Source organism: Alligator mississippiensis, chromosome 5 (genome assembly GCF_030867095.1).
Source record: "Alligator mississippiensis isolate rAllMis1 chromosome 5, rAllMis1, whole genome shotgun sequence".
NCBI lineage: Eukaryota > Metazoa > Chordata > Crocodylia > Alligatoridae > Alligator > Alligator mississippiensis.
Genome location: NC_081828.1, coordinates 16,317,645 through 16,344,838, shown reverse-complemented (window position 1 = coordinate 16,344,838; position 27,194 = coordinate 16,317,645). Strand labels below are relative to the sequence as shown.

The 27,194-nt window shown below is 43.5% G+C and overlaps 1 protein-coding gene across 2 annotated transcripts in view; it reads right to left on the bottom strand.

Moving 5' to 3' along the window:
- ROR1 (receptor tyrosine kinase like orphan receptor 1) overlaps positions 1-27,194 on the bottom strand; it is a 284,863-nt gene that overhangs the window by 9,546 nt on the left and 248,123 nt on the right. For both annotated transcript variants that reach the window (XM_059727907.1, XM_059727908.1), the window contains 4 exons: positions 10,007-10,134; positions 8,463-8,780; positions 7,277-7,522; positions 212-423 (listed from right to left, as the gene is read on the bottom strand). In XM_059727907.1, coding sequence (XP_059583890.1) covers positions 212-423; positions 7,277-7,522; positions 8,463-8,780; positions 10,007-10,134 — 904 coding nt within the window. The remainder of the gene's footprint in view (positions 1-211; positions 424-7,276; positions 7,523-8,462; positions 8,781-10,006; positions 10,135-27,194) is intronic.

The window sequence follows — 27,194 nt, the reverse complement described above, 5'->3', positions numbered from 1 at the left end:
TAATATTTTAAATCTGGATTGATCAAAGAACAATAGATAGATATTTGGCTGGGGTGTTATGACCCCAGCACTCGTTCCTGCCCGGGGCAGGAGGGTTGGACCTGATGATCTATTTAGGTCCCTTCCGACCCTAAGCACTATGATACTATGAACGTTACTCTGGACTTTTAGAGAAAGCAATTTATGAGACAGAAATAAGGTGCAGAATTACCTTTGGTTTGTATGCACTTAGCATTGACATCTCTACATTTTGCCCTCTGACGTGTTTGGGTTGTCTTTGGACTGGAGGAGAGGAAGACTTCTGATTGTTACGGCAGATGCAGATGAAGAAGAATAGCAGGGCTATAGCCAGGGGAATGGTAACACTTGGCACCAGTATGTATAGGATTTCCATTTTATTCTTCTCTTTCGAGTCCTTAGAATCTATTTCAGAAAAAAGAGAAAGAAGAAAGAAGGTGAAAACAGTGAAAAACAAATTACACGTGAAATAGGCACTGCAAAAGAATGAAGTCCTCTATGTACTGGATATGCTTCAAAAACACTAGTTTACTTTCAGAAGAATCATGAAGTTCTCTCATGTTATTAACCCAGCAAATGATACATGAAAAACCTGCCACTAACTTTACTGCAGCAGAGTTTTGATTTCAAAGTCTAGATGCTCTTATTAGACTCTGCTGGAGGAGAGGGAAAAAGAGGGAACAGGAAAAAAGTAACCGGCTCAAGATCACAGTCACTCAATAGCAGTGCTGGGAATAGACCCCACATCTCTTGAAGTCACAATGAAACACCCATGCTTTTAAAATGTATTGCCTCTCCTGGTTCAAACCTGGGGACCCCAAAGGTACACAGCGATCCATAGGATAGCCTGATATTTTGCAAGAGCATTCCCAAAACAGATTAGAGTCTGATTATGTACAAATTAATACTGTCGCTGCAGGGTACAAAGCAAACTTTGAAGAACACCTTTGAACTCCCCAGCAAACAATTATCCACACTATTAGTGTCAGATTTCCTGTATTCCCAGTAGGCATGACACTTGCTAGAGGCCATACAGTATGTTTCTCAAGTAAGGATTTTACAGTTGTTGAGTTAAAAATGAGATGAGCTGGACCAAAAAAGCCTTTCTTTTTCCCAAGTGGGATGTGGCTGCTATGCATCATTAAATGAATGCTGCTTATTTGGTGCTAAATGTAAGGTTAATCATTTTCTAATTCTGTATTTTGGCAGCCACAGAGGGGTGTAGCTTATAACTGGCTTACTAAAAAGTAGCCTATACTCCCCTTGGTGTACAGGAGGCTTCTGCAAGTAACCCCTCTTCAATGCTAATGTCAGCTGCACATATAACTCCTGTGTGCATCTCACAGGATGCTGAAGTGCCTAGGAATACACGCAAGTCAGATTTGGCTGAGACATTTTGATTGATTACATGGTCAGGTGTATGGCAAATTGGCTTATGGGATGCACCCAGAGAGTGGTGGTGGATGGGTCAGTATTGACTGGAAAGGTGTGGGCAGTGGGGTCCCCCAAGCTTCAATCCTTGGACCCGTGCTGTTCAGTATCTTTATCAGTGAGTTGGATGAAGGTATGGAGAGCACTCTGTCCAAATTTGCAGACAACACCAAATTATGGGCCAAAGTAAACACACAGGTGGGCAGGGAACAGATTCAGGCAGATTTGGACAGGTTGAAAAATGGGCAGAACAGAACAGGATGCAGCTTAACAAAAATAATTGCAAAGTGCTGCACCTAGGGAGAAAGAATCGCCAGCACACCTACAAATTGGGAGATGGCCCTCTAAGTAGCACAGCGGCAGAAAGGGATCTCGGAGCCATAGTAGATTCCAAGATGAACACGAGTCATCAATGTGACAAAGTGATAAATAAAGCTAACCGCACTCTATCATGCATTAGCAGGTGCATCACAAACAGGTCTAAGGAGCTGATACTTCCCCTCTATGCGGCATTGGTGAGGCCACGGTTGGAGTACTGCATCCAGTTTTGGGTGCTGCACTTCAAGAAGGATGTGGATAACCTTGAGAGGGTTCAGAGGAGGGCTACTCATATGGTTAGGGGACTGCAGGTAAGGCCCTACAAGGAGAGACTGAGGGACCTGGATCTCTTTAGCTTCCACAAGAGACGGCTGAGAGGGGATCTTGTGGCCATCTACAAATTCACTGCAGGGAGGGAGGGGAGCAGTAAGGAATAGGAGATACTCTGTTTACCAGGGTGCCTGTTGCAGGGCACTAAGGTGCCAGCTCCTTTAAGGGCAGAAACTGCCTAGAGAGAGGGCCCTAGGAGCCAGGCAGAGCCCCCACAGGTGCAGGTTGCCATGGCAGCAGACTAATGAGGGAATTAGCCTACACCTGCACCTGGAGAGCTGACCAGAAGAAGGCAGGGCCCTGGATACAAACCCCAGGGCTGGGACTGGAAGGACACATAAACCCCGGGGCTGGGAAGGACCTTCTCAAGTGATGAACTCCCCAGAGATGCTGTGGCTGCCTGATATGCTGCCTACAGGACTAATGGGGCTCCAGGAGCTCATCAGGTTCCTTGAGCTGTGAGGCACTTAATGTTTGGGGAGAAATTTGCCTCTTGTATTCCACTATAGCCCAGAGGCTCATACTTTGGTTGTTGTTTGTACTACGGCGGACCAGGCTGAGGCTATTGGGGTGGAGGAGACCTCATTGGGGCACACTACCACATACAGCCCCAGTGTCAGAGGGTGCAGCGACAGGGCTGTGGAGGGTCCAGCACAGGGAGGGGGCGTAGAGACCCCAGTGCCAGCTGGCACAATTACAAGGGCCCAGGGTCTAGTGACGACAGGAGGATGAGCTAGATGGAGGCCTCATAAAAAGGGACAATGTTTAATTACTACCTGTGAAGTATGGGGCGTGGTAAAGGGGAAGTTGAGAAACCATGCAACTAGCTCATAATGCTTGGGATGTCTCGTGAGTCACCTACTGAAAGCGGGGCCCATCAAAGGGTCCAATAACCTGCAGGGTGTAGGGGGTCCATCATGACCGGGACTGAGCAGTAACTTGAGGGCAGTCTCCCTATTTATTACTTTTACCAGCAGCAAGACGTGGCAGGAGAGATTAGAAAGCGCCTGTAGGGCGAAGCTGTCATGGTCATGGAGCCCTAGGGATATCATGGCCAATCCTGAGGACTCCTCATCATGACAGCGCCCCTTGGGGTAACTAAAAACAATGGCCACAAACTGATAGAGAGCAGATTTAGATTGGACATCAGGGAGAACTTTTTCACGGTAAGGGTTACCAGAATCTGGAATGGGCTCCCAAGGGTGGAGGTGCTCTCCCCTACCCTGGAGATCTTTAAGAAAAGACAGGACAAGCACCTGGATGGAATCATTTGATCCCAGCGCTCTTTCCTGCCCAGGGCAGGGGGTCGGACTCAATGATCTACTTAGGTCCCTTCTGACCCTAAAAATCTATGAAACCTATGAAATCTATGATTACGTCTGGGGACACGTAATGGGTTCAGACAGGCTGACTGGTCTGGAATGTTTAAACCAAAACAAAACAAAAGGAAAGTATCTATGGGGGTTTGTACAGGGGTTTAATTCTCCCTAAATTGAAGGGGTGGTTTTTTAAAAACACCCCTTCAATTTAGGGCAAAGTAACTCCCCCATGTCATGTAGAACCTATGTTGGAGCCTGATTCTTACCTGCCTCCCTAGTGGTGGGAAAGGGAAACCACATTGCTGGTGGACAGAGCAGTCCCTGAGCTGTGTGTGGGGGGGGTGGTGTTTCCCTCCACAGCAGTGGTGCCCTCCCCAGGCGGCACTGCCCATAGACACCCAGCTCGGGCGGTCCCAGGGGGTACCACAGCCACAGAGGGAAGCACCAGGAACCCACACAACTCAGGCAGGCTCTGCGGGTTGGGAAAAAAAAAGATCAGGCTCACCTTTTTTTCCCCCCCCGTTACGTGGAACCTTCCTTCCCAGGCTGCTGCTGGGCTGCTTGCACAGCCCCTGAGCTGCACAAGGCCTGATGCTTCCCTTTGTGGCTGTAGGGTTTAGAAACTAAAACTCCTCAGAGGTGTTTTACTTTGCAGTACTCCAAAGTCATTTGCTATGTCCCAAAGTCATTTAAGGCACATTACGCCACCGAAAGTGCTACAGCGGCTGGAATTAACACGCAATACGCCGCCGCATGTGCAAAAAGCAATGCCATTAAAGAAATGCAAAAGGCATTTAATCCTCTTTAAACCTGCTTTAAAGTGTTGTCTACAAATGCTATAGTTTTAAAGAATGCCTGCACTGAATAGTTAAAACACTGTAGAGAGCTAAATAGTCATTAGGGGAGTCTTATACAGATCTGGACAAATAACATGCAAATTATTCTTTAGATGCATTTCATCTTTCTTTCTACTTCCTTCTGGAGGCATCTACTTTAAGTCTGCCATGCCTCTCCACCAAACACACTTCACATTTGTCTGAGTAGCTAGGCACCTGGTTCTCCCCTGCCATGCTTCTGATTTTTCTACCTCTTGTATCTTGGAGCATGCATTCCCCTTGCCCAGTTGCTAGCTCTGTCTTGGTCTGCTTCCACTAAAATCTTTCTGGGGCTTCCATCTCAAACACCAGCCCCTTCTTCCAATTGCTGTTTCCCTCCAGCAACCAGGTGCCACTGCTCACTAACACCTACAACTCTAGTTCTTTCACCTCCCTGACTGGGTTTCTCTGTTTAGAGAGATTTGCTCTTCTCCTGTCCACATTCCATGTTTGGACTGCAACCCCTCCTGTAGCTGGGTTCTGGTTGCCAGGTCATAAGGATGCGGTATAAATAGCAATGCTTTTATGTGTGCAAGAGAGTGCAACTAGTTCTATTTAAAGACCGTGGGCAGGTGCAAATCTCCAGCGTTGCTGGGCATAGTGAAGGGGTTTGCCATCCGGAACAACTGGCTGTGCTTTCTGTCAGGCTGGTTCACACCAGAATAGCCTCCTCATTTCTGCACACTCTGCCTTCTTGCAAGGCCTTTCTACACAGCCTCACCCTTGGACTGTTCTTCTATATTTCATATGTGTCCAAATCACAGACTTTGATGCGGCAGCCTGAGGAAGCACTCAAAGACTCTATTAGAGAAGGAAACGGACAGCACCTAAGCAGTTAAGCATCACTTCATCACCTGTAGGTGTCCCAATCAACTGAAATGACCAGTTCTATTAAGGAGCGGCTACTGCTATGAAGCCTCATTAGGCTCAAATTGGCTCCTTGGGAGACAACTCAATTAAGCTGGTTTCCCAGCTAAGCAACTTCCCATTAGGCACAGTGGACAATACATTTACAAATGTGTCCAAATTGGCTCTTTCAGTCAGTGTAAAAACAACAAAAACTACCTACGCAGCATTTTACATTTGCAAAAATGCCAAAGAACATTAACAATCAAACAATTAAATAGCCACCCAATATTTACTTATATTTAAAATAATAAAACCACCTCTCTCATGCTTTAGATTCCCATATTACTTATATAATAAATAAAATGAAATTAAACATGCCATAAAAAACCTTTCACACAAATTCAGCATGCCCGGCAGTCAGTCAGCATGGGTGCCTATACTCATGCAGGGAGGCTGCTCTGACACACTGTAATTACAGTGCATCAGAGCAGACTCAACTGTGGTAATTACTGCACTCCAGCAGACTCCAGCATCATGTGTATCAGCATCCCTGCACTGAAAAATGGTGGTGGGCGCTTTAACCAAAGCTCATTTGATAATCTATTAGCACTGTTTTTACCATGACACCCTACTACCGCACAGTGTTATACAGTGTTGTATAGGCTAATATGCAGTAAGCATCTTGTGTAGACATGCCCACTGTGTGGGAGAGTCTGACCTAAGGACTGCTTGTGACTATAGCCAAAATGAAGTTTAACTCAGAACTGACTACCAAGGAACATCATTAGAAAGCACCCCCATTCCAAAAGCAAAGTTTGTTACTGCCCTGGCTTCTGGACAACATAATCATTGCATGAAACCTGCTACTAAAATTTCCTAGAACATTGTTGGGTGCCTCTTCCAGGACATACCTGGGGGTCATTTGAAGTTGATTTTCAGAACGTCTTTTTAATAAAGATTGACCAAAATGGGAGCTAGTTAGTCAGATTCTCCTCTCAGTTGCCCTCAGACCTCAAGCACTCAAGCAGATAGATGAGGTCTCAACTCTCCAAGTTTTTCAGAAATAAAAATCTGTCTGGTAAAGTTTTGCAAAACCAATACCAAAAACCCAGCTGACAGGATTTTGCAAAACTATCCCCATTTTTAAAACAAAGGCTGAACTGCATTAAGCCAGATTACCACTTATTAAACCCATTCCAAACAAGCAGCATCCACTATACATATTATGTTATTTTATTTTACTTGCACTAAAAGATGACATTAATTTTTAAGGAAACACTGAAACCCTAGAACAGTCGGGCCAGCCTTTTCAGCAGATGTGCCAAAAATTACCCCTGCACCCTCCCCAAGTGATCCCCTTCGCTTGCCCAGTCAACTGCTCTTTCAATTCCCAGCTCTGTGCTTCCTACCTGATCTGCTGCTCTGCTTTTTGCTTCCTTCCCTGTGCTCTCTGTCTGATTTGCTTTCTGCTTCCTTCCCTGTCTGCCACAGTTCTGCCTGTCCCTCTCCAATCTGCCATGTGCCACACACACAGGCTGCCCATGCTACTTGTGGCACCTGTGCCAAAAATTGGCCACCCCTGTTCTTGAACATGATATCCATAGATTGTAAGGCTTAAAGGGGCCTCAGAAGATCATCGGGTCCAGCCCCATGCACCAAGCAGGAAAGATAACTGAGGGTCACGTGACCCCAGCAAGGTGATTGTCTAGTCTCCTCTTGAAGATTTCCAGGGTAGCCGATTGCACCATCTTTGGAAGGAGCTTATTCCACAATCTGGGCACCTTGACTATAAAGAAGTTTTTCCTAATGTTGAGCCTGAATCACAATAGAACAACTTGTACTTCAGCAGAAGAGCTTAATTTCAGTAACTTTTCTTAGCAGAGTACTTTCAAGCCTCTGCTTTAATAACCCGATGCACAGGTACTGTAAGGTTCCCCTTGGCGGGGAATTTCCTGTTTCAGATGCTGTGGCTTTGCTACAAACACTGTACGCAGTCTTCTTTCCAAGAGCTTCCTTTCCAAAGCATCCAAGAAGACCATTCTGTGCCCAGCTACCCAGAACTTATGTGACAGTAATTCCTGACTTTTTTTTCCTTTAAAAACAAAACAGGGTAAAATGGAAAGGTTTAGTATTTACCACATGCTGGGATGTCACAAAGCTCAGACTTAAAGTTTTCATCTAAGGTAAAACACCACGGGGCTTCTTTCTGATTCCCGGGATTGCGGCAGTAAGAATGGCCCCCATTGAGCTCTGGGTATCTGACAGCGGTGAAAGTGTGTGTGTGCGGATACTGGGAATTCCATGGCTGGCACTGCCGTCCGGACTTGGTCACACTCGCAGTTCCTCGGTAATCTACTCCAGTGCTGTTGTAACATTTGTGATCTGAAAAACAACAGGATAACAGCTGATTGCAGTGAGTCAGAAGTCAACCAGCCATCCTAGCTGCTGGTTGCTTTGAAACTGCCTAATTAAACTCCCAGCCACTAAGCACATCTCTGCTGGCCTGAGGCCTGGAAATCCAGTTTAGGAGTAAGGGCTCTCAATCTGCTGTGGCCATAACACTGGGCCTGCTTTGCATTACATTCCTGGGAGGATTTAAAGCTTATGCTGCAGTAATGAAAACAGCTTACTCCAAGTATTTTTAATATAAAATACATGAGAGAAGTCAAAACTACAGTGGGAAGCTAAATTGCATCTAATATTTTTTATATGAAGAGAGATAATTTGTGGGCCCTGAATTTTTTATCTGACAATTTCAGACACAAAACCATTTGATATTGTAGTAACTCAATAACCAGTCTGATCAAAAGAGTGAGCTCCAGCAAATGCCTGTAATTATGCCTTATTAGACAAGTACGGCCAAGGAACCTGATACTGCAAACCTTACTTATGATGAGCAGTCCTTAATCACACCAGCAGTTCCACTATGTACACAGTACTATGGAGGAAAGGATATCATACCTGGGGGTTGCAAGATTATAACTTCCAAAGTTTATTGATATTAAAATGTTACACGTGAAAATAGGCATTGATTAGTTACTATTCATGAAAGAAGATCTGAAGCCCATAAACTGCTATCAGCCTAATTTGAGACGTAACTAAGAAACTAGACAAAAAATAAGTACAGTATCAAGTCATTCTGAATTTCTGTGGGTTCTGGTGTAATCAAGCGCAATCTTCTAACAGCCTGGTAATTTGAGAGAACAATATTTGTGCATTTTCAAAGCCCATAACTAACTCGGAGTCTCAGGCACAGAGCAATTAGATACAACCTTTGCCCACTGATGATGGTTTTTGTGTGAAGTCAACAACTTTCACTTACTTTTATTTATAGGATCTGCCATAGGAATTCCAATCCGGATACAATTCACAGCTTCTGGGCTATCTGGCTGGGGAAGATCTTCGCAGTTTGGCAGCTTTAATCTCATAAGAATCATTGGATTAGATCTAGCAAAAATATACTCTGTTTGACACAGAACATTTTCCAGGATTTCACATTCATCACGGCATAGATCCCGGGGCTTTGGAGCTGATGAGGTCTCATCGCAGTAAGGGAAAGCATAGTGGCACAGCGAAGGAATAGCAAACTGGGAGCACTTATCAGATAAATGACTGGAAGTGCCAATCATGGTGAAGGCAGCTGTAACACAAACAAAAGCATTTCACTTACAATGACAGATGCTTATTCCTGTGCATTGAGCTCAACAGCATAACCCCTACTTCAGTAAATTCCCATTGTCAAGCATGTACAAAGCAAGGCAAACAAGTTAATTTTTCCCAGGAAATACAAGGAACTATTATTTTCAGAACGTTATATAACAGAGGGGATAAATGTATATTTAAAAATACAAGATGATAAATACCTTAAAATTTGATAATGTTCATTTCAGCTGCAGAGAAATTACATTTTGTTTTCAACATTTCATTCGTTTTAAGCATGTCCAACAAAACAAAAACCAACCCGTAGTTAAGTTGCTTTTTCCCAGCTGGTTTGTAAATCACCTAAATATTTCTTCAATTTCTTTTCACAGGCAAGGACAGTTAGTCTTATGCAACACTGTATGCTTCTTTCAACAATTTTTATTTCAAGAGATCCAAGTGCAGTGTTCAGACTTAAACAGATATAGCATAGGAACTGCTATACAGACACAGATCACTTTGGCTATTAATGTAGTACAATGTGAGCCACAGTTTTAAAAGTGCATGGCAATCCTGCCCAACACTTCAGGAAAATAAACGAAAAACTTCATCCAACTGAAACTGCAGGAGGAATAAAAATCCTGGAATGCAATTATCTCGGCTGGAAAACAGCCAAGATTAACACATCTAAAAACGTTTTTAAAATACCATGACATCTTTACAAGAAGGTCAGAGATCTCTGTTAACTGTCTCATCTAAATTACAACATTTCTATCAGAAGAATGACCCCTAACAACAGTTGAAGCCTCCGTCCCTTTTTGAATCAGAGGCAAGAATGCCACCTGTTGAATTACTAACACAACTTTCTTCAGCACCCCTGGGTTTCATTAGCAATCTCTCAAACAACCATTTTTCCAGTTTGGCCTTGCTTAGCTACTAAAAACAGTGCAAAGGAGTCTAGTCATGAGCCATCCCCACAAAAATACTTACATAATAAGATGAAAGACGTACAGTTAGTTAAAAACCTTTGCATGCTTGAACTGACCCACTCCACTAACATTATGCAATGCAGCCATCCTGATTAAGTTTTACTGTTGTGACATTTGCAGCAACCAAAGAGGCAGCAAGAGAGATAAAACAGGAAAACATGGTTTTGGTGATAAAACGCTCTAGCTGTTCTCTGTTAAAAGATGTATGGTAAAGGAGGAGCAAACAGTCTTTACACACCTGTAATTTGATTTTCTATTTCACCTTGCATATGTAAAGACTCCATATAAATTGTTCGATTCCCAATAAACCTTGCACAAGCAATTCCTCTGTATGGCTGGCAGAAACCATCCTCTTCATACTCGTCTCTAAAATCAATGACATACACAAAGGGATAAATACAAATTTCAGATGGAAGTCAGCAAAATGTCACTAGGAAGAGTTTGCATTCATATTGCTTGAGACAGCTTTGAGGATTCTGCTGTCTTTATCTTGCCATCCAGATTCACTATGGGTGATAGGTGAAAAACACATTAGCCCCTCCACCCTCTAAATCCTGTGTCAAATGATTATATGGTTCCTGGGTTTTGCAAGAAGCATTCCACAGGCTTCACTGCCTTGGGTGAGCTTAGCTTGTCCTGGGTGAGCCCTGAAAGGTTCTGTTGATGCTGTATGATGGTTTTCAATAGTCGGAAAAAAATTAGCACAGTGAAATACACAGAACACACATTGCAGGTTAGAAATTCACTAATTAGTGAATACAGGTAATACAATATTACAGGTGAGACAAAATTCAAGTTAATGTTGTCTTAAATGCATCATTTCTGTATCAGGGAAAAGACTATATTCAGGAATAATGAAAAACCGTCAAAGCATTTTCCAAATGTTTTACTTCAGAAACCTAAATGCACTAGGAGGAACAACATTAGATAGATAGGACCAGTTTCTATTCCTGTTACTGGTATTAGGCATGCAGGTGGATTTAGGTAGACAAATGCAATCCTGTTCCACCCTGCTCAAGTTCGGATGGTGGTGTGTTACAAAAGTAGATGGAACAGATTTTTCAGGGACTTGAACAGGGTAGAATAGCATCACACGTAACTTGTCCACTTGTCCCATAGGTGGAATGAAACCTAGTCCATATGGAATTAGAAGTGCAGACAAAATATTATAGCTCTTGAAACACCAGTATTTAGTACCTTTAAAATGTGGAGGAGCTTCCTCCATAACTTGCAGCAATTATTCATAAAATGGGACAGGAGCTAGAATGGACATTATACAGATACATTTTTTTTCATTCGGTGCTTTGTTTTAGGCACTGTATGAGACATTTAATACATAAAGCCAGATGTGAAAATATTTGCCAATATTCTTCAAACAAAGGGAAGGGAAATTACCAAACCTCAGAGGAATGGACCACTGCTTACTTTGAACAGATAATCAGCAGCTAACATTGGACTTGTAATATAATTCATTTTCTGAAGGCATTTGGGAGGGTGAGGATATTACCTGGCTTGAAGTGGAAACAGCATTTGACTTCCAGTGCCCCTTCTGACATTACCTTTAAAGCAAAATTGAAATTGGGACAAGACCTGCCAAAATGGGTACAGCACTTACACCGAGGACTTAATGGAATATTAGCTTCAAACCTTGATATGGGCAGGACAATAACCTGGCTTTTAACTGATCCTGGAAAATCCACCCCTTTCAAGGCTCAGATTCTGAAAAAGTTTTTATGAAAAATCAGATTGTGATATTAACACAGATAAGCCAGAGGCTCTTTTAATTAGTCTGTTATTAAGCTTTATAAAGCAATTTTTCTTCTCCTCTGAGGACCGGGGATGTAAGAGCTTGGAAATGCAAATTCTGCTTAGGCTCTTTCTTATATTTAACATGTGTCTTACAGGAAGTCTCAGATATCACAGCTGAATTTCACAGTGGCTTGTCAAAGTGACTGAGTTAAGGTAAAAGGATTATAAGGAAGGTGGCATTAGATGTCCTTGGGGGCACTCCCAGGCCTTTCTAGAAACTTTCTCCAGAGTGGTGCCTGTGAACTCTCTCCAAATTCACATGAAGAGACTAGAAGTCTTGAATCAAATGAAATAATGAATGCCTGTGAAGGAGGGCCAGGGACTGAGGCCCTTCCATTAGGCATCTGGGCTCATGGAGTGATGGCTCCAGTAGGGGCCCAGTAGGACTGAACTGTTGTGTAGTTTAGGTATGCCTGGAGCACTATGCATTATACAAGCTGCAAGAATTATCATGTTCCATGCCTTATTCTTCTCTCATTGGCAATAAAATCACAACCTGCATATTATCATCTCAGTGTGCAAATTTAAAGGCATGATGAGAAAGGCAGGTGGCCTTTCACCTCTTATGATTACAGGAAGAAATGTTTCCTTTCCTTTCCTTTCACTGTAGTAAGATCTTCCAGACCTGGGCTACTATGAGTCTTTCAGACTTAACAAAATTCTTACATAAAGATAACACCAAAAAGTTTCACAAGTGGCTTATGCCTGTGGTAGCCTAAGTCTTACTGAAGCTCAGTAGGTAGAACCTCAATCCCAAAGGGTAGTGAGAGAAGTTACACATAAACTGTTTTAAGTGATCAGAAACTGGTTTCAACATGTAACAGAACAGAAGTTCAGTGCACACAAAACAATTTCAAAATGGCTAAAACTGGTTTAAGATAAACCTGGTTGAATGTAGTATCAGACTTAACTGATTTAGGTCAAACCGATTTATGAAACTTCTGTTCCAGACCCCTTCCCAGTTCAAGTTAAATCACAGTTCCCCAGTATCTCAGGATACTTTTCAGCCCTGGGCTGTGCTGTTTGCTTTAGAGAAGAGGGGTGCTCCCTAGCTAGCCTCACTGGTTGGCTCACTGCCCACAACTCCTCAGGCAAACCCCTGCTGGGGTCTGGGGCCAGGGAGGGGGTTAAACTCCACTCCCTCCAGGTATGGAGATGGCCTGCCTTGCTTACTTAGCGCTGGCTGCAACTATGGACTACAAATTATAGAGGCACCTGGAAGCAGGAAGAAGTGATGAGCAGCCCTGCGGAGTCCTGCTACTGTAATTCTGGACTGCAAATCGCAGGGAGCAGGAAGAGGAAGCAAACACATAGCCCATGCTGGCTACATGCCAGTGAGCTGTGTTCTAGCGGCCCCTGGTGTCCAGCTTGGGTCACAGCAGGCATGTGGCTGCATTTCCTGAATCAAAAGTGAATGTCTATTCGTTTGCTTATTGGTTCAGTCTTTGCAGCTTAGACTAACCTGCAAAGACTGAATCAATTCAGCCTCAGGCTTTTTGACTGTCTGTACTTAGCCAAAGTAACTGAGACTTGGGGCCAGATTTTTAAAGGTTTTTTCTAGGGTTGACAAGGCAGTCAATTGACTGCATATTTTTTGGCTGGTCAAAGATAATAACTATTTTACCAAAAAAAAAAAAAAAATGTTTTTTGTAGTTTTCTTGACAGAAATATGATTTTTTTTTTTGCTTTTTCACACATTTCTTAATAGAACAATTGTGCTTTTTCTATGTATTATTTGGACCTATTAGCATTTTAAAATAATTTTTAACTGATATTTGACCAAACTTTATTGACTGGTCAAAAACCCAACTCTAGTTTTTAATTTCTTCTTCATTTTGCATTTAACAGTATTAGTTTTCAACAGGAGTTATGTGCCTAGATGCTTTTGAAAACCTTATTAGTCATCTATTTGTATCTTTGATACCTAAGTTGCTTTTAAAAATGTGATTGCTAGCTACCTTAGCCAGGGGCTCTTGAAAACATTACCCCCCCCCGCTTACTTCTGAAGACTTATCAAAAGGAATAAAATTTAGAACCTGAACTGAAAAACCAAATTAATCCCCATGAACTTTGAATTCTGGCTTCCCAGAGCAGTTCTTTATCTAGTAATTAAGAATCAATTAAACTATAAAATTATTTCTAATTCATAATGAAGTTTTACTTAGGAAATAGCCTAGATAGCAACCCACCTTGAAAGAAATGAAGCACTGAAATGAGACAAACAAGGCACAGGACAAATGCACAAGAAATGTTGATTAATACTGAAAGGGAAGTTTTATTAACAAGGCTACTTCAGCTCACATTCACCTTTGCACTAAAGAAGATTTAACCCAACATAAATAGCCTAATGCTGAAAGGAATGTGAATGAATAGGGATACATTTACATCTAGTGGAAATGCCCTGAGGTATAGGCCACATCATATTCCTTTTCTTTCTAAAGCATCTATTGTTTTTGGCTGTTATCAATAGTTCAAAAGAGCAGTTTCCATTGATGGGATTTTTGATTATATCCTGGTAATACTTTATTGTGCTGTATGTGTCTATACATTCTTAGCAATAAACTATATGGTACTGATAATTCTTTCCATCCTCATTTTCCTCATCAGTCTTGGAGATTTGGTATCCGTCCCCTAATGTAACCATGGGTTTTCTTCTCCAAAGCATGGAGTCTCTCTCTCTCTCCTGCAGCTGTCTTCTGTGATACTCTCCTTTCTTCCCATTCTCAATAAAATGACTTTTATTTATAAACTCCTGTCCTCTTTGTGAGATGACCCTATATCTGTTCAGTCTCATCTTACTTAGGGTAGGTCCTTGGAAAGCCTCTGCACTGCAGCTGGGCAATTAGGTCAGCATCACTCAGCCCCCTAAGCAGGGCCAGCTGCACCTGATGATTGGCTCCAGGGCTGCTTTTAAGGAGCTCTGGCAGCACCTGACCCCTGCTGCACAACAAACTGGCCTCACTCTGTGTGTCTCATCCATGTGATTTCCCTGGTGCCTGTTCTTGCATTCCTGCCTGTGTACCCAGTCCCTGATCTTCAGAACCCCAGTTTGGCCTCGGATTGCTTCTTGACATCCACTTCTAGTAACCCCCTGGCTTGTACATGAACCTTGGTTCGATCTCGGCTTGGCTCCTGACCTCCACACGTCTTGTAATCCCTTTGGCTTGGCGTGTGAACCCCAGTTTGACCTCGGCTTGCCCCCTGAATATGGATGCTGGTAACAACACCCCCGCTGTAACCACTAGGCCTGATGCCTAGTGGACCCTGAGAGTTTGCACGGCACAATGGAGTGCTATGAAGAGCTTCTTGAGCTAGCGCTGAACAAACTAGCTTGTGTAGCAGCAGCAATCCAGCCACATTCTTCCTAGGATAATTGCTGTGCATTGTTCCCTGTAGACATGCCCTTAGTTACCAGCCTACCTGGGGATAATCAAGGCCATCAAGGCTTAACAGCTGTTCATGTTTAGCCTTGTGTCACCTAAGATAGAGGTAAAAAGATAACAGAAGTGACAGCCAACCCTTGCATCCCAACTGGAATTTTCAGCATTTGGAGACACACATGGAGTCCTCTGTTTCAAATAAAATTCCTAAATTGTTTAGATGCATTATCCAATTGGTTGCAAGTGCTATCTGGCCTAAAGACATAGCTATTTAGGAACCAGACAGGACTGAGAATGAGATCATCAGTTCGTTTTATACACTATAGGTGTCTTACATACTAACAATGCTCTTTTGTAAGGTGGTCATTGCTTTACTGTTCAAACACATATGTTTCTGGGACCTGATGCAGTTCCCAGAGCAAACTATAGAATGGCTTGGCTTCAATGACAGTTAGATCAAGCCTCACTGACCAGAAGCAAGGCACTTGAGCACGATTAAGTTTTCCTGAAGTCAGAGGCAGTAGGACATAAGCAGGTATTAAAGTGCACTGCTGAACTGGGATTAATTTGCTTGAGTGCCTTGCTGAATAAGGTTTTAAAAGAGAATTAGCTTTTAAAAATCACAAGAGTCAATGATGGAAAAAACACTTTTTAAATCTTTCTTCTTTGTTCATTAAAAGTATTCCTACATTGGCAGCATCCAGATGACTCACTCACAATCAGTCTCATTCACTAAGGACAGAAGTTACACATAAACTGGCTTAAGTGATCAGATACTGGTTTAAACCTGTAACAGAACGTAAGTTCAATGCACATAAACCAGTTTCAAAATGGCCAAAACTTGTTTAAGATAAAACTGGTTGAATGTAGTATTAGACTTAACTGATTTGGGTCGGTTTATAGAACTTCTGTCCCAGACCCCTTCTTGGTTTAAGTTAAATCACAGTCCCCCAGTATCCTAGCATGCTTTTCAGCCCTGAGCTGGGCTGGGCTGTCTGGTCCAGAGAGAAGGGCTGGCCCTGCCCCTCTCCTCCCTAGCTGGAGCTCCACCTGACTGAGAAGGAGGTGAAGGACTGCAGCATCTGCCAGGCTTCCCCTTGATTCTCCCTTTATTTTCTGATCAAGTAGGGATTCCCCCCTCCTGCCCCTCTCCCAAGCATGGACCCCAGCCACAGGTGACTGGTGCCTCCTGTTACTGGGTTGCTGACCAGAGAGGGGTCCCCCAGGGGCTGATCGCTGACTCCAGAAGCACCTTGACACTTCTGTTTTTTGCCAGCAGTACTTCTGGGAAAACCAGAAGTGCCGCCAGCATTTCTCTCCATGCCCCCACTTCCCAGCTGCGCCAATCTCAAGGGGGGCACTGGCCAGCACTTCTCTCGGCCCCCCCACCTCCTTGGCTGGTGGTGGCCAATCTCAGGGGTGGCACATGCACTTGTGTGCACCCCCTATGCATTGCCAATACCAGCAATGCAGACCCCAGCTGGCATCTGGCTATGCCCTGCCCCCTCCACCCCATGCTACCTAATGCTGAGGTGTGTCTATGTGTGCGTCTCCAATTCCACTGGAACAAAGGCAGACAGAACGGTGTCTGCTTAGGGCTAGAAGCCAGTGGCTTGCAAATGCAAATGTACCCTGCAGATAAGAAGAGCTTGAAACTAATGAGAGAGATGCATTTGTTTTCTTTTGCAGGGCTTGATAGGCTGATAAGTTTTGTGTTCTGCTAAGCTCCCTGCTGGCTTACTTCAAAGGCCTCAGTCTGTCAGTATTCAACAGGGGACAGAGAGACCTGTGAAAAATGACCAGTTTGCAATGAATGTGACTTGTGAGTGCTTTCAGTTTGCTGCAGACAGTGTGAAGAAGCAGGGAGACGGAGATTGAAAAGCTCAATATCATCAACAGATGCATGCACCCCACACAAGCAGTCCTCTCTCTTCCTCCCACACCCTTGCCTCAGAGTGCTAGCAAGGGCCAGGGTCTGGCAACACTCCCTACCCCTTGAGCCGCAAGCAGGGGAAAAGGCTTGGTAAGAGCTGCTTCCCCCTCCCACTCGAAGCCCACCTCAGCTGGGGACTGTGCAGGCCAGGGTGGCAGTTTAAGCCCTTCCCTAATCATGGCATCCTGCCAGGGCCTGGCCACATCACCCCTCAGCTCAGCACTACAGAAGGGAAGGGAGGCTTCTAACCTGAACCACTGCAGGCAAATGTCTGCAGTTCCCGATTCAAAAGTGAATTTCTGTCCACGTGAAAATCAGTTCAATCTCTTCAGGTTAAACTAACCTGCAAAGTTTAAATCAATTTAAGCTTGTGCTTTTTGAGTGTTTGTCCCTAGCCATTGAAACAAGTGCTGCAAGCAAACACCAAACATGGCTACTTTTGTTTCTATTGCTTCCTGTACTTCATAAATCACTAGAAACTGACATGTTGTTCAATTTAGAGCACAAGAATAAATGGGAAGGCTTGAATTTTAACTACTGACATATGATACTGTTTTAAGGTGAATTTTTTTTAAATTTGGTTTCCATTTTCCTTTATTTTATTCTTTTGATATTTTTACACTAGCATCAATGTTTATCTTGGAACTTTCCCATTCCTTTGGGTCCCGCTGAAATTTCCCTTGTGACATTACTTTTAGCTTTACATAACAGTACCCTGTATTAAATTTTCACTGTACTCAGATGCCAGAAACTTTTGATTGAACAAAGTTTGCAAAATATAGGGCATAACATGCAAAGTGGCTATGCTTCACTCTGGGTATCTATGAATCTTGGCATGCATCTTTGTGACTGTAAGCACTGCTCCTTCTTTGTAAAGGACCAAGAACAAAAGTCTGTAATCAGAACTGTACTACAAATTTCTCATCAACACCATGCGTTTCTTTTAGATACTCCGCATGTGGATTTCCAGCTCATGCTAATAGAAGTCCAGTGTCCTAAGCAAATGCAGACCATGTAGTGTAGATTTTCAGTGCTAAATGAAGAAGGGAAGGTCACTTTCATGTCATCATGCTCCTTTGGCTACACTGCTGCCACTGTCTTAAGCACTAGTAAGAAAGATTTCACAAGCATGAGCAAAATCCCTTTTCTGTCCTTCCCCTAATGCTATCTACTATAGGAAAGAGAACATGGCTAGATAACAGCTGAATGGAGCTGGGGTGGGGGAGAGGAAATGAGAGAACATATTAGATTGGGAACCACTGAGAAAGACTTTATTACCAACTCTTAGGGATTGTTCTTTTTCCTTTGATTTTTCTTTTGTGTTCCTTCTGCAATATTTGGGTGTTAGTTTCTCATGGCACAATGAGATCAGACTGAAAAAATAAAATAAAACCCCTTCAACCAGAAAATGACTCAGATAGTTGAGGCAAGGCTTTTTTTGTGGGTGATATCTTTTATTGAACCAGCTGCAGAGGTGGGGGGATATAGACAAGCTTTCAAGTACCAAGTATCGTCCAAGTACCCTACCAAGTGTTACGTCGCAGCTCTGTGTTCTTGGGCAACCCTGGCACAGGATGCAGTCCGTCTGACTCACAAAGGACTCACCCCCCTCCTCTCCTCTACATTAATGAAACTGATTAAGATGCAGTGAGAGACACACCTAAGACCCTCCAGATAAAGGTGACAAGAGTGAAACAACTGCCCTAGGTCTCATTTGCATCCGAGATGGAACCAGACAACCATTCATTTACATGAGACATGGAGAACAGAAAGCCTGAAGCAGAGACTGCAGTGAATTCTGGGATCAGAGAAGCAGGGGAGCACTGCATGATGGGGAATCTGTGCTCCGAATGTTAATCAACTCATGTTCATACACACCCAGCTCAGCATTTATCAGACCAGTTCTAATCTGGCTTTACAAGGGACTTTTCCCCACCCAGACACACACACACCTCTAAATTTAATAGGCATCTCAGGCCGTACATTCCCCGGTCCCACTATGGGGGGCCTATTTAAACTTGATTGACTAAAACTCGGTTGCCGGGTTAGGGAATACTGAGGCAAGAGACTGAGTCAGAGGGGGTATGGGCAACATTTGAACAATGGTAAAGGGTTCATCACAGCGTCCAGCCCACTGGAGCCCTAATCACAGGTGTTGTCATACTTTTCCCGAGACAACTGGTAGAAGTCCTCTCCACAAAAGGTTATGAGCACCTCAATAATTGTCTTAAGTCTGTTAAAAGACTATAGTAAGATCTGGAAAAGTCATGCTAAGCTGAGGCTTGTGCACAACAAATAAAAATCCAAAATCCTGATGCTGCAAGCTATCTATTGTTTCTGAAGAAACCATGAAATATCCCATCAGTATATCTGCTACCCATAGGAATTTCAAGCTGGCTCCCAAGTATTTGGTTACTCCCTAACATTATGTTTCCTGATTATCAATCAGTTTCTCGAGATGTTCCAAACCAGATAACCCCTTGTCAAGAGAAAAGACAATGATTTACATTATTGAGAATGCTTTGAAGCAGCTGAACTGAGGGTATAAAAATCTGTAAAAAGCAGTAGTGTGGGTGCTTCAAGAAGAAAAAAACTCGAGTGCTGACACCATCCCCTGTTGTTCTTGGGACGCTGGAAGAACAGATCGTCTCCCTTCAAGAATTGTGCTACGGACTGTGCCTGTCAGCTTTGCAGCTCGAGTATCTTGGACTGGTGAGATCCCAGCGGTCTCTCTCTCTTTTCACTCTAGGCATAACTTTCTGAACCTGAACTGTATTAGTTAAGCTGAGCTAAGTTTCCCCAAATACTTAGTGAAACCAGGGTAGTATTGTAATTGTTTGTGTTTGGTTTTTTTCTTTTGCATGTCTATTACTACTAGTACCATTATATATTTCATATGCTTAGCAATAAATAACTTTTATAGTCAAACTGGTAGTAACTGGGTATATTTTTCCTTCTCTGCTTCTCTTTCCTCCTGTGCTCTGCAGCAACGCTTCTTTTACCTAAGCCCAAAAATACTGTGGGGTCTGCCCCTGTGAAGCCCAAAAATACTGTGGGGTCTGCTCATCAAGAGGCCAAAGATTGGGACGTGCTGAGTTTGAAACACATAAGGGGATCAGCTTGTACAGGCTGATTGACCCAGTTTGACTCAGATGTGCCCTTATGAACTGAATGCTGGCCCATGAGGGTGTCAGCTGGACACCCAGCCGGATTCAGAGGGATTCTGTTCACCTGTGTGCTTGTGTCTGACTGCAGTTTATTGTTGTTCTGATGAACTGATTCTTGGCATATGAGGGTATCAGCCTGTCCATGCTGATCAGTCTGGTGGGGTCAGGCGTGTCACGTTAATTTGTGTGCGTTTGTGTGTATGACTGATTTGGTGACTGGAGGAACCCAGCCCCATTGAGACTGAGTCCTGCAAGATGGCTCCATTGGGGGTGAGGACTTGCAGAAGGGAGATATACAGCTCTGCATAGAAACACAAGTAACACAAGCTGCACATTGACAGAATTACCAAGACCCTAGAAACATATCCCTAATAAACGAGCACACCCCAAAGTAATGGGCAAATCTGGTAACAGGTCTGCTCATCAAGAGGCCGAAGACTGGGACGTGCTGAGTTTGAAACACATAAGGGGATCAGCTTGTACAGGCTGATTGACCCAGTTTGACTCAGATGTGCCCTTAGGAACTGAATGCTGGCCCATGAGGGTGTCAGCTGGACACCCAGCTGGATTCAGAGGGATTCTGTTCACCTGTGTGCTTGTGTCTGACTCCAGTTTATTGTTGCTCTGATGAACTGATTCTTCGCATTTGAGGGTGTCAGCCTGTCCATGCTGATCAACCCGGCCGGGTCAGGCGTGTCATGCTAATTTGTGTGCGTTTGTGTATGTATGACTGATTTGGTGACTGGAGGAACCCAGCCCCATTGAAACTGAGTCCTGCAAGATAGGACTTGCAGAAGGGAGATATACAGCTCCGTATAGAAACACAAGTAACACAAGCAGCACATTGACAGAATTACCAAGACCCTAGAAACGTATCCGTAATAAATGAGCACACCCCAAAGTAATGGGCAAATCTGGTAACACAAATACAACAGGACTCCAGCTCTACCATAACCTATCATACTCTTGTCTGAACCCCTTGCTTCTCACACAGATCCTCTTGATGATTTCTCAGTCTTTTTGCATTCCACAGTTTTACCCTGTTCCAACATCTGCTGGCTAAGATATCCTATTTTACTCCATACGGGAAGTACAGGCTTGGCAAGTTAAGATGCTAAACAGGAAAAACAACAGACTAGCAAGGATGTATTTATAGCTGTGTTGCTCTGAGACAAAAAGAAATCCCAAACTCTAGAACTCTTGGTTCAGAGATGATACCCGTTATTAGACCAACTAAGAAATCACAAAAAAAGTTATCTTTTCTGCAAGCTTTTGGGCACAAATGGCCTTCCTCAATCTCGGGGAAAATAAAAGATGGCAATAAGTCCCCATAGGTAGAAAATAAACTTCATTTTTGCACAGAGGAAGCTGAAGGTGGAAGACTGTTCCTCTGGGTCCAAAGGCACTTACAGTATATGGATCCATACACAGGGCTCTTACGAAGAATAAAAATGAACATTAAAAAAAAGGCAAAGTGGTTTCAGACTGTAATGCCATCCATCACATAGTTTGGCACTATATAACTACATCACCATGATGTCAAATGCAAGGGTGCTTTGTGATGTGAATTCATGGCACTGTTGCTTGTAAAGATCATTCATTTGCCAAGGTCTACAGTTCCATTCAGTCCTCATAACTTTCTGGCTCATTTCCAGGTGAACATGATATAAGTAACATACCAAGTGGAAGGACTGAACGCAGCAGGCACTTATAGAGAGGCAATCCATAAATAGGGGCTTTTCATAAGGACTGTTTCTTATTGGAGATGGAGATACAGCCTGGTTTAGAAATTAATAAAAGAATGAAAAAGCAAAGGAGAGTGAAAAAATAGATACAGGGACAAATTCCTCACTCACTGGAGTCAATGAGCTTGTCCTGATGCATCAGTTAAATGATCCAAATTGCTGGAAAGTTCTGTCATTTCAGCATATGCCACTTTGGCTCTGTTGAACCAGAAGTTTAAACTACATCAGAGTACACTGCCTTTTTGTTGCAGTCTAAAGCCACTCAGACTTTGTAATTGGCCTTATGACATGAAACGCAACTGCTGCTTTATAGCTATCCTCAGACAAACCGATGGAAGAAGTTTGGTACATGAGCAGAAATATAGAACATCATTGTATACTGCAGTGGCAAACCGTTCTCAAATTCCAAGTTCTGGTTCCTATTTGATAACATGATTTCAACAGAGAATTATATCACTTCCCCATCCAAGCACATCTCTGCAAAGTCTGTTTAAGAAATACCAATAAATAACCAATAAATGCTACTGGACATCCAGATTGTTGTGTCAAAATCAAGCTTCCTTTTCTATTCTAGTCCATTCTACATTACCAGAAACTGCCCAAATCTAAATCAAGCACCTCATATATCACATAAACTTTCAGACTGTCATTCATTCCAGCAAAAGTTAATGCAAGAAACCAGGTCTAGGAATTTGCTTTAGTTTTTGCTGTATGATCAACATGTTCATGACATAATTTTCAAAGTTTTTTTTTTTTTAAATCACTATAAAAATGACCATGTAGTATCAGGATTTGGCAATTTTTGTGGGGAACAGAATTCAGTATATTAAGAGCAAATATTCAGTATGTGGCATTATTTCTGCTCTATGATTATGGAGATAATTAAATCATTAAGAATGGGGTTTTTTTGTTTGGAAAGAACACACAGAAAGAGGTGATGGAGAATAAGCACCTGTACTAGAGCTACTTATATTACCTCAAGAGAAAAAAAAGAATAGGAAGACAGGGAAGAAGACAACAAGACAAGACAAGAGACTAAATTCAAAATGTCTCAGGGAAAATAAAATAAAAATATAAGATGACAGACCTACTATTGAATTGATCTTTTTTGTAATGTGCTGTGATGCTAGCAAGTTGAGTAAGCATGTGTTTGGATGGGGTAGATAATTGAGCACGCTCCGTTGAGATCTTGTTATTAAATTCTTTGATATACAAATTGATTAGATTAGATTGGATAATTGGACATACTGAGGTAGCCAAATCTTTATATGACTCCAAATTAAAGAGGTTATATTAAAGGTAGACCAAGCATCAGCACCCCTGTTGCACCTCCTGCAAGTAGCCAAACGACCGATGAAACGAATGATGCTACCAGCGGACTGAATCAGACAATTGTCAGATCCCAGTCATCAACTATATATGGCAAGAATGTTTCTCCTAGCCAACCAGATGGCTTTTCAGGCTATTGGCCCAGCACTTCGAATCCTCCAACTCAATGTCAAGGGTTTTTCAGCTGCAAAACATTCCATACTCAGTTCTATTGCAATTCACCACAAGGCTGACATAGCCTGTCTTGGGGGGACCCACATAGTACAGGACTAAGCTGGTCACTTTTCTATCAATGGTTTTGATCTGATATGCTACGTCCTTCATGCAAAATGTGGGAGAGCCACATATGTCTGTAGCAACATTTCTGAGGCACCCCACACTCTATCCACTAATGACTGTGAAATCATAATTGTTGGAAGCTCCAGTATTGCAAATATCTATAAACCACCAAGTGAAACTTGGGGGAACTGCTCTCTTCCATCTCTCCCTCACCCAGCTGTATGTGCTGGTGACTTTAATAGCCACCACACAGGCTGGGGTTACTCACACACAAATGAAGATGATGACCTGTTACAAAGTTGAACATCCAGTAATGACCTTGCTCTGATTCATGACTCTAAACAGTGTGGCACCTTCTACTTAGCAATATGGGACCAAGGTTCCTCCCCTGACATGCTGGGTTACAGTCAACAGCCACCCACAACCAGCATCTTGCATTGGTCTCAGTGACTTTCCACATGGCCAGTGCTGTCCATCACTCATCTACAATGGCCTGCAACTCCTAGTCATTAAATGTATAAGAAAACCCAGATGGAACTTCAGGAAAGCCAAATGGTTCCTATTCATGGAGACTGTTGAATGACCCACTATTGCCACCCCACAGCAAAATATCCCAGTTGACAAAGCCTATAAGCATTACTGTGATGCCCTTTATAAAGCAGTACAATCCTTTGTTCCCAGAGGATTTCGACCCCTGCACACTCCTTGTTTGGATGGAGAGTGTGCTGCTCTACTAGATGAGTATGCAAAATCTGGCAATCCAGATATCGCAGATCACCTGCTTGAATCACTTCATGCTGCTTATTGGAACTGCTGGGAAGACTCAACTTCTCAACTCAATTTCTGCCACTTCAGTCAAAGGAGCTGGGGCCTCATTCGCTGCCCCCAGCTCAGTGTCCCCCAGCCCAAACTCAACCATCTGTGTTGGCCAATGCCATCACCAGCCACCTTCGGAAGTGGCAAGACCCTCCCCCCTGTAACAACAAGGATTTTGAGTGACGAATACATGAAGAATAGCATCATTTTCATGGAAAAGTTCAGAACTAAGATCCTCCACAAACTTTTTCATCAACAGAACTCAACACTGTGCTGTGCAGATTAAAATCTGGCACTGCAACTGGCTATGACAATCTGCACCCAGAGTTTCTGAAACATCTCGGTCCTCAAGCTTGTAATTGGCTTCTACTCTTCTTCAGCTGTATTAAACATGAAGGACGAATTCCATCAGCATGGCGCTGAGCAAAAATCATTGGCCTACCCAAACCTGGCAAAGACCCACAATCAGCAGCAAGTTACTGACCAACCTCCCTCCTGACTGTTTGCTACAAGACACTTGAAAGATTAGTTCTGTAATGTATCTTCTCCAGTAATTGACTCCACCCAGTTTATCTTGGAGTCACCCTTGACCAGACTAACTTATGAATCACACCACCAGAAAACTGCTTTAAAGATCAAAACAAGGAATAACCTACTTGCCAAACTTACTGGCTCCACTTGAGGTGCCAATGCCTCCATGCTATGTTCATCTGCTCTTGCACTGTGTTATTCAGTTGCAGAATACTGTGCACCTGCATGGGCTTGTTCATCCCACAAAAAACTAACGAACACTTAACTGCATCCTACAATGCATCTTGTGTCAGGCGTATTGCACCCCACTCCATTCCCATGGTTCCCAGTACTCAGTAACATTGCTCCCCCTTATCTCTGCTGCTGGAGTAAATCCTGCGCTGCCAGTGCATGCAGACATATTCAACCTACCAATAGCTTGGCTCCTCTCAAGACGCTCAATATGGCCCACTTTTTCAAACCCTTTGAGTTTTCCTTCCTCACTGGCACAAAGAATGGTCAACACAAACACCAATCAATCACCACATCATCTCTGACCCTACAGTAGTCAACCAGGATTTAACTGGCCTTGCCATTAGTGGACACTTCTCAAATATTTTTTAATTGGACAGCATCACTGTGCCTTAAATCTATACCAATGGAGCCTTCACAAGGACAATGAATGCCCTTATGGACAAGTTCAAACCATGACTTGTGTCCACTTACAATGCTACCTGGTGGCCTTCTAACTCTTCACATTGGTGATGACATCGCCTTAAGATGGCTGAAACAACATGCCGAAACTGTAAATGCTAAATAAATAAATTAAAGAAGACTGTCAAGAACTTGAGAAAGATATAATGAAGGGTAGGCAAATGGGAAACATTCAAGGTCTATGAAAGTCAAAGCTGACAATGCAGAAGTCCACAGACGTTGCTTTGTTGTTATTAACCTATTTTGAAGGCAAAAATTTAAAAAACCCCACTGAATTTCTCTCTCAGATCTACCAAATGGATAGATGGAATGACTTTCTACTTGTTGTTTCACTTTTAAAATAAGAAAATCAGGTACTTGATAAAGGGAAGATAAATAAAAATAGTTATATTGGACCACTAGACAGGCCTGTTACTTATAAGTTACTTATATAAGGCAACTAAGCACTGACTGAAAAATACACTGTCGAGTGCCGAGAACAGAAAACTAAATGTTTTAACTCCTTTTCTATCTCTATTTCTCCAAGGAAAACATACAGAATGCTTCAAGGGGGACATCAAAGTTCAAGAGCATTAAGATCTCAGCTCCTGTAGTGATCAAATAAGGAAACATCCCATTTGAGCCAGAACTCATACCACAGCTGATGGGAGATTTGCCTGCTCAAGAGCTGCAAGATTGGAGTGTTAATTTGATTTCTCAAAAATTGCACATGTGAAGACATATGACCTGAAGCTGGGACTATGTAAAATAGGTTGTGTTTTAGGGGAGGTGAGTTCATAAGGAATGGTAAGAAGTAATCAAATTCAGAGGGATTTGCTCTGTCAAACTGTTTAATTATTTTTATGCACATTCAGATGAGGGGGTGTGGCAGGGCACTGTGTGTGCCTGCCACTTTAAGGGCCTGGAGCTGGCAGCCACCAGGTGCCTGATGAGGGCAGCCATTTTGGAGTCAGGGGCTGCCTATATAAACACGGCAATTTGGCTGCTGGAGGCCAGGCAACAACATTGCCTGGTTGGAGGGCTGCTGAGATCATCTGGAGGTAAGGGAGGAGCTGGAGGGGATGGTAAGGAGACTCCTGGTCCTGGGCATGACCTAAAACTGCACCCTGCCAGGAGTGGGTGGTCTGGTGGGGCTCCCAGTGGTGCAGGAGCCCCCAGGAAATACCAGGCCAGTGACCACCCAGGTGAAAGGCAGGTTGGGGCGCCTTAACCCTTAGCCCCCATCACCGGGTGGGTAACCCCTGTGTTTGAAGGGCCCAGAGGGAAGACCCTGGGAGAGAGTGAGGGGCTAGAGACCCGACCCGAACGAGAGAGTACTCTCAACTGGCCCATGCTGGGGCCAGGACCAAGATGGTCAAAAGGGCCGGGGGCCCACCGCGAGAGACGCCCAAGAGCCGGGGGCCTGGGGTCCTGACTGGCCTGGAGGTGGGCCAGGGCTGGTAGCCAGAGGTCCTGGGGGGACCACACCCGAGAGGGGAAAATAGTTTCGGGGGGCTAGGTAGCCTGAATGAAGGCGGAGAGGTCGTCTGAGTGGAGGGATCATGGAGGGGTCCTGTTAGGATGATTCTGGGGCCCGGCTTGAGGGCCGGTGATTATGTGAACATCAAGTTGCCACCTGCGAGGCTTGGGCTGCGGTATAGGGGAGGAAAGGAGCCGCAGAGAGCTCCCCCTGGCATCGGAGCACCAAAATGGGTAGCCTCCTGCTTAATTGACATCAATTAATGAATCAATCTACATCAAGGCG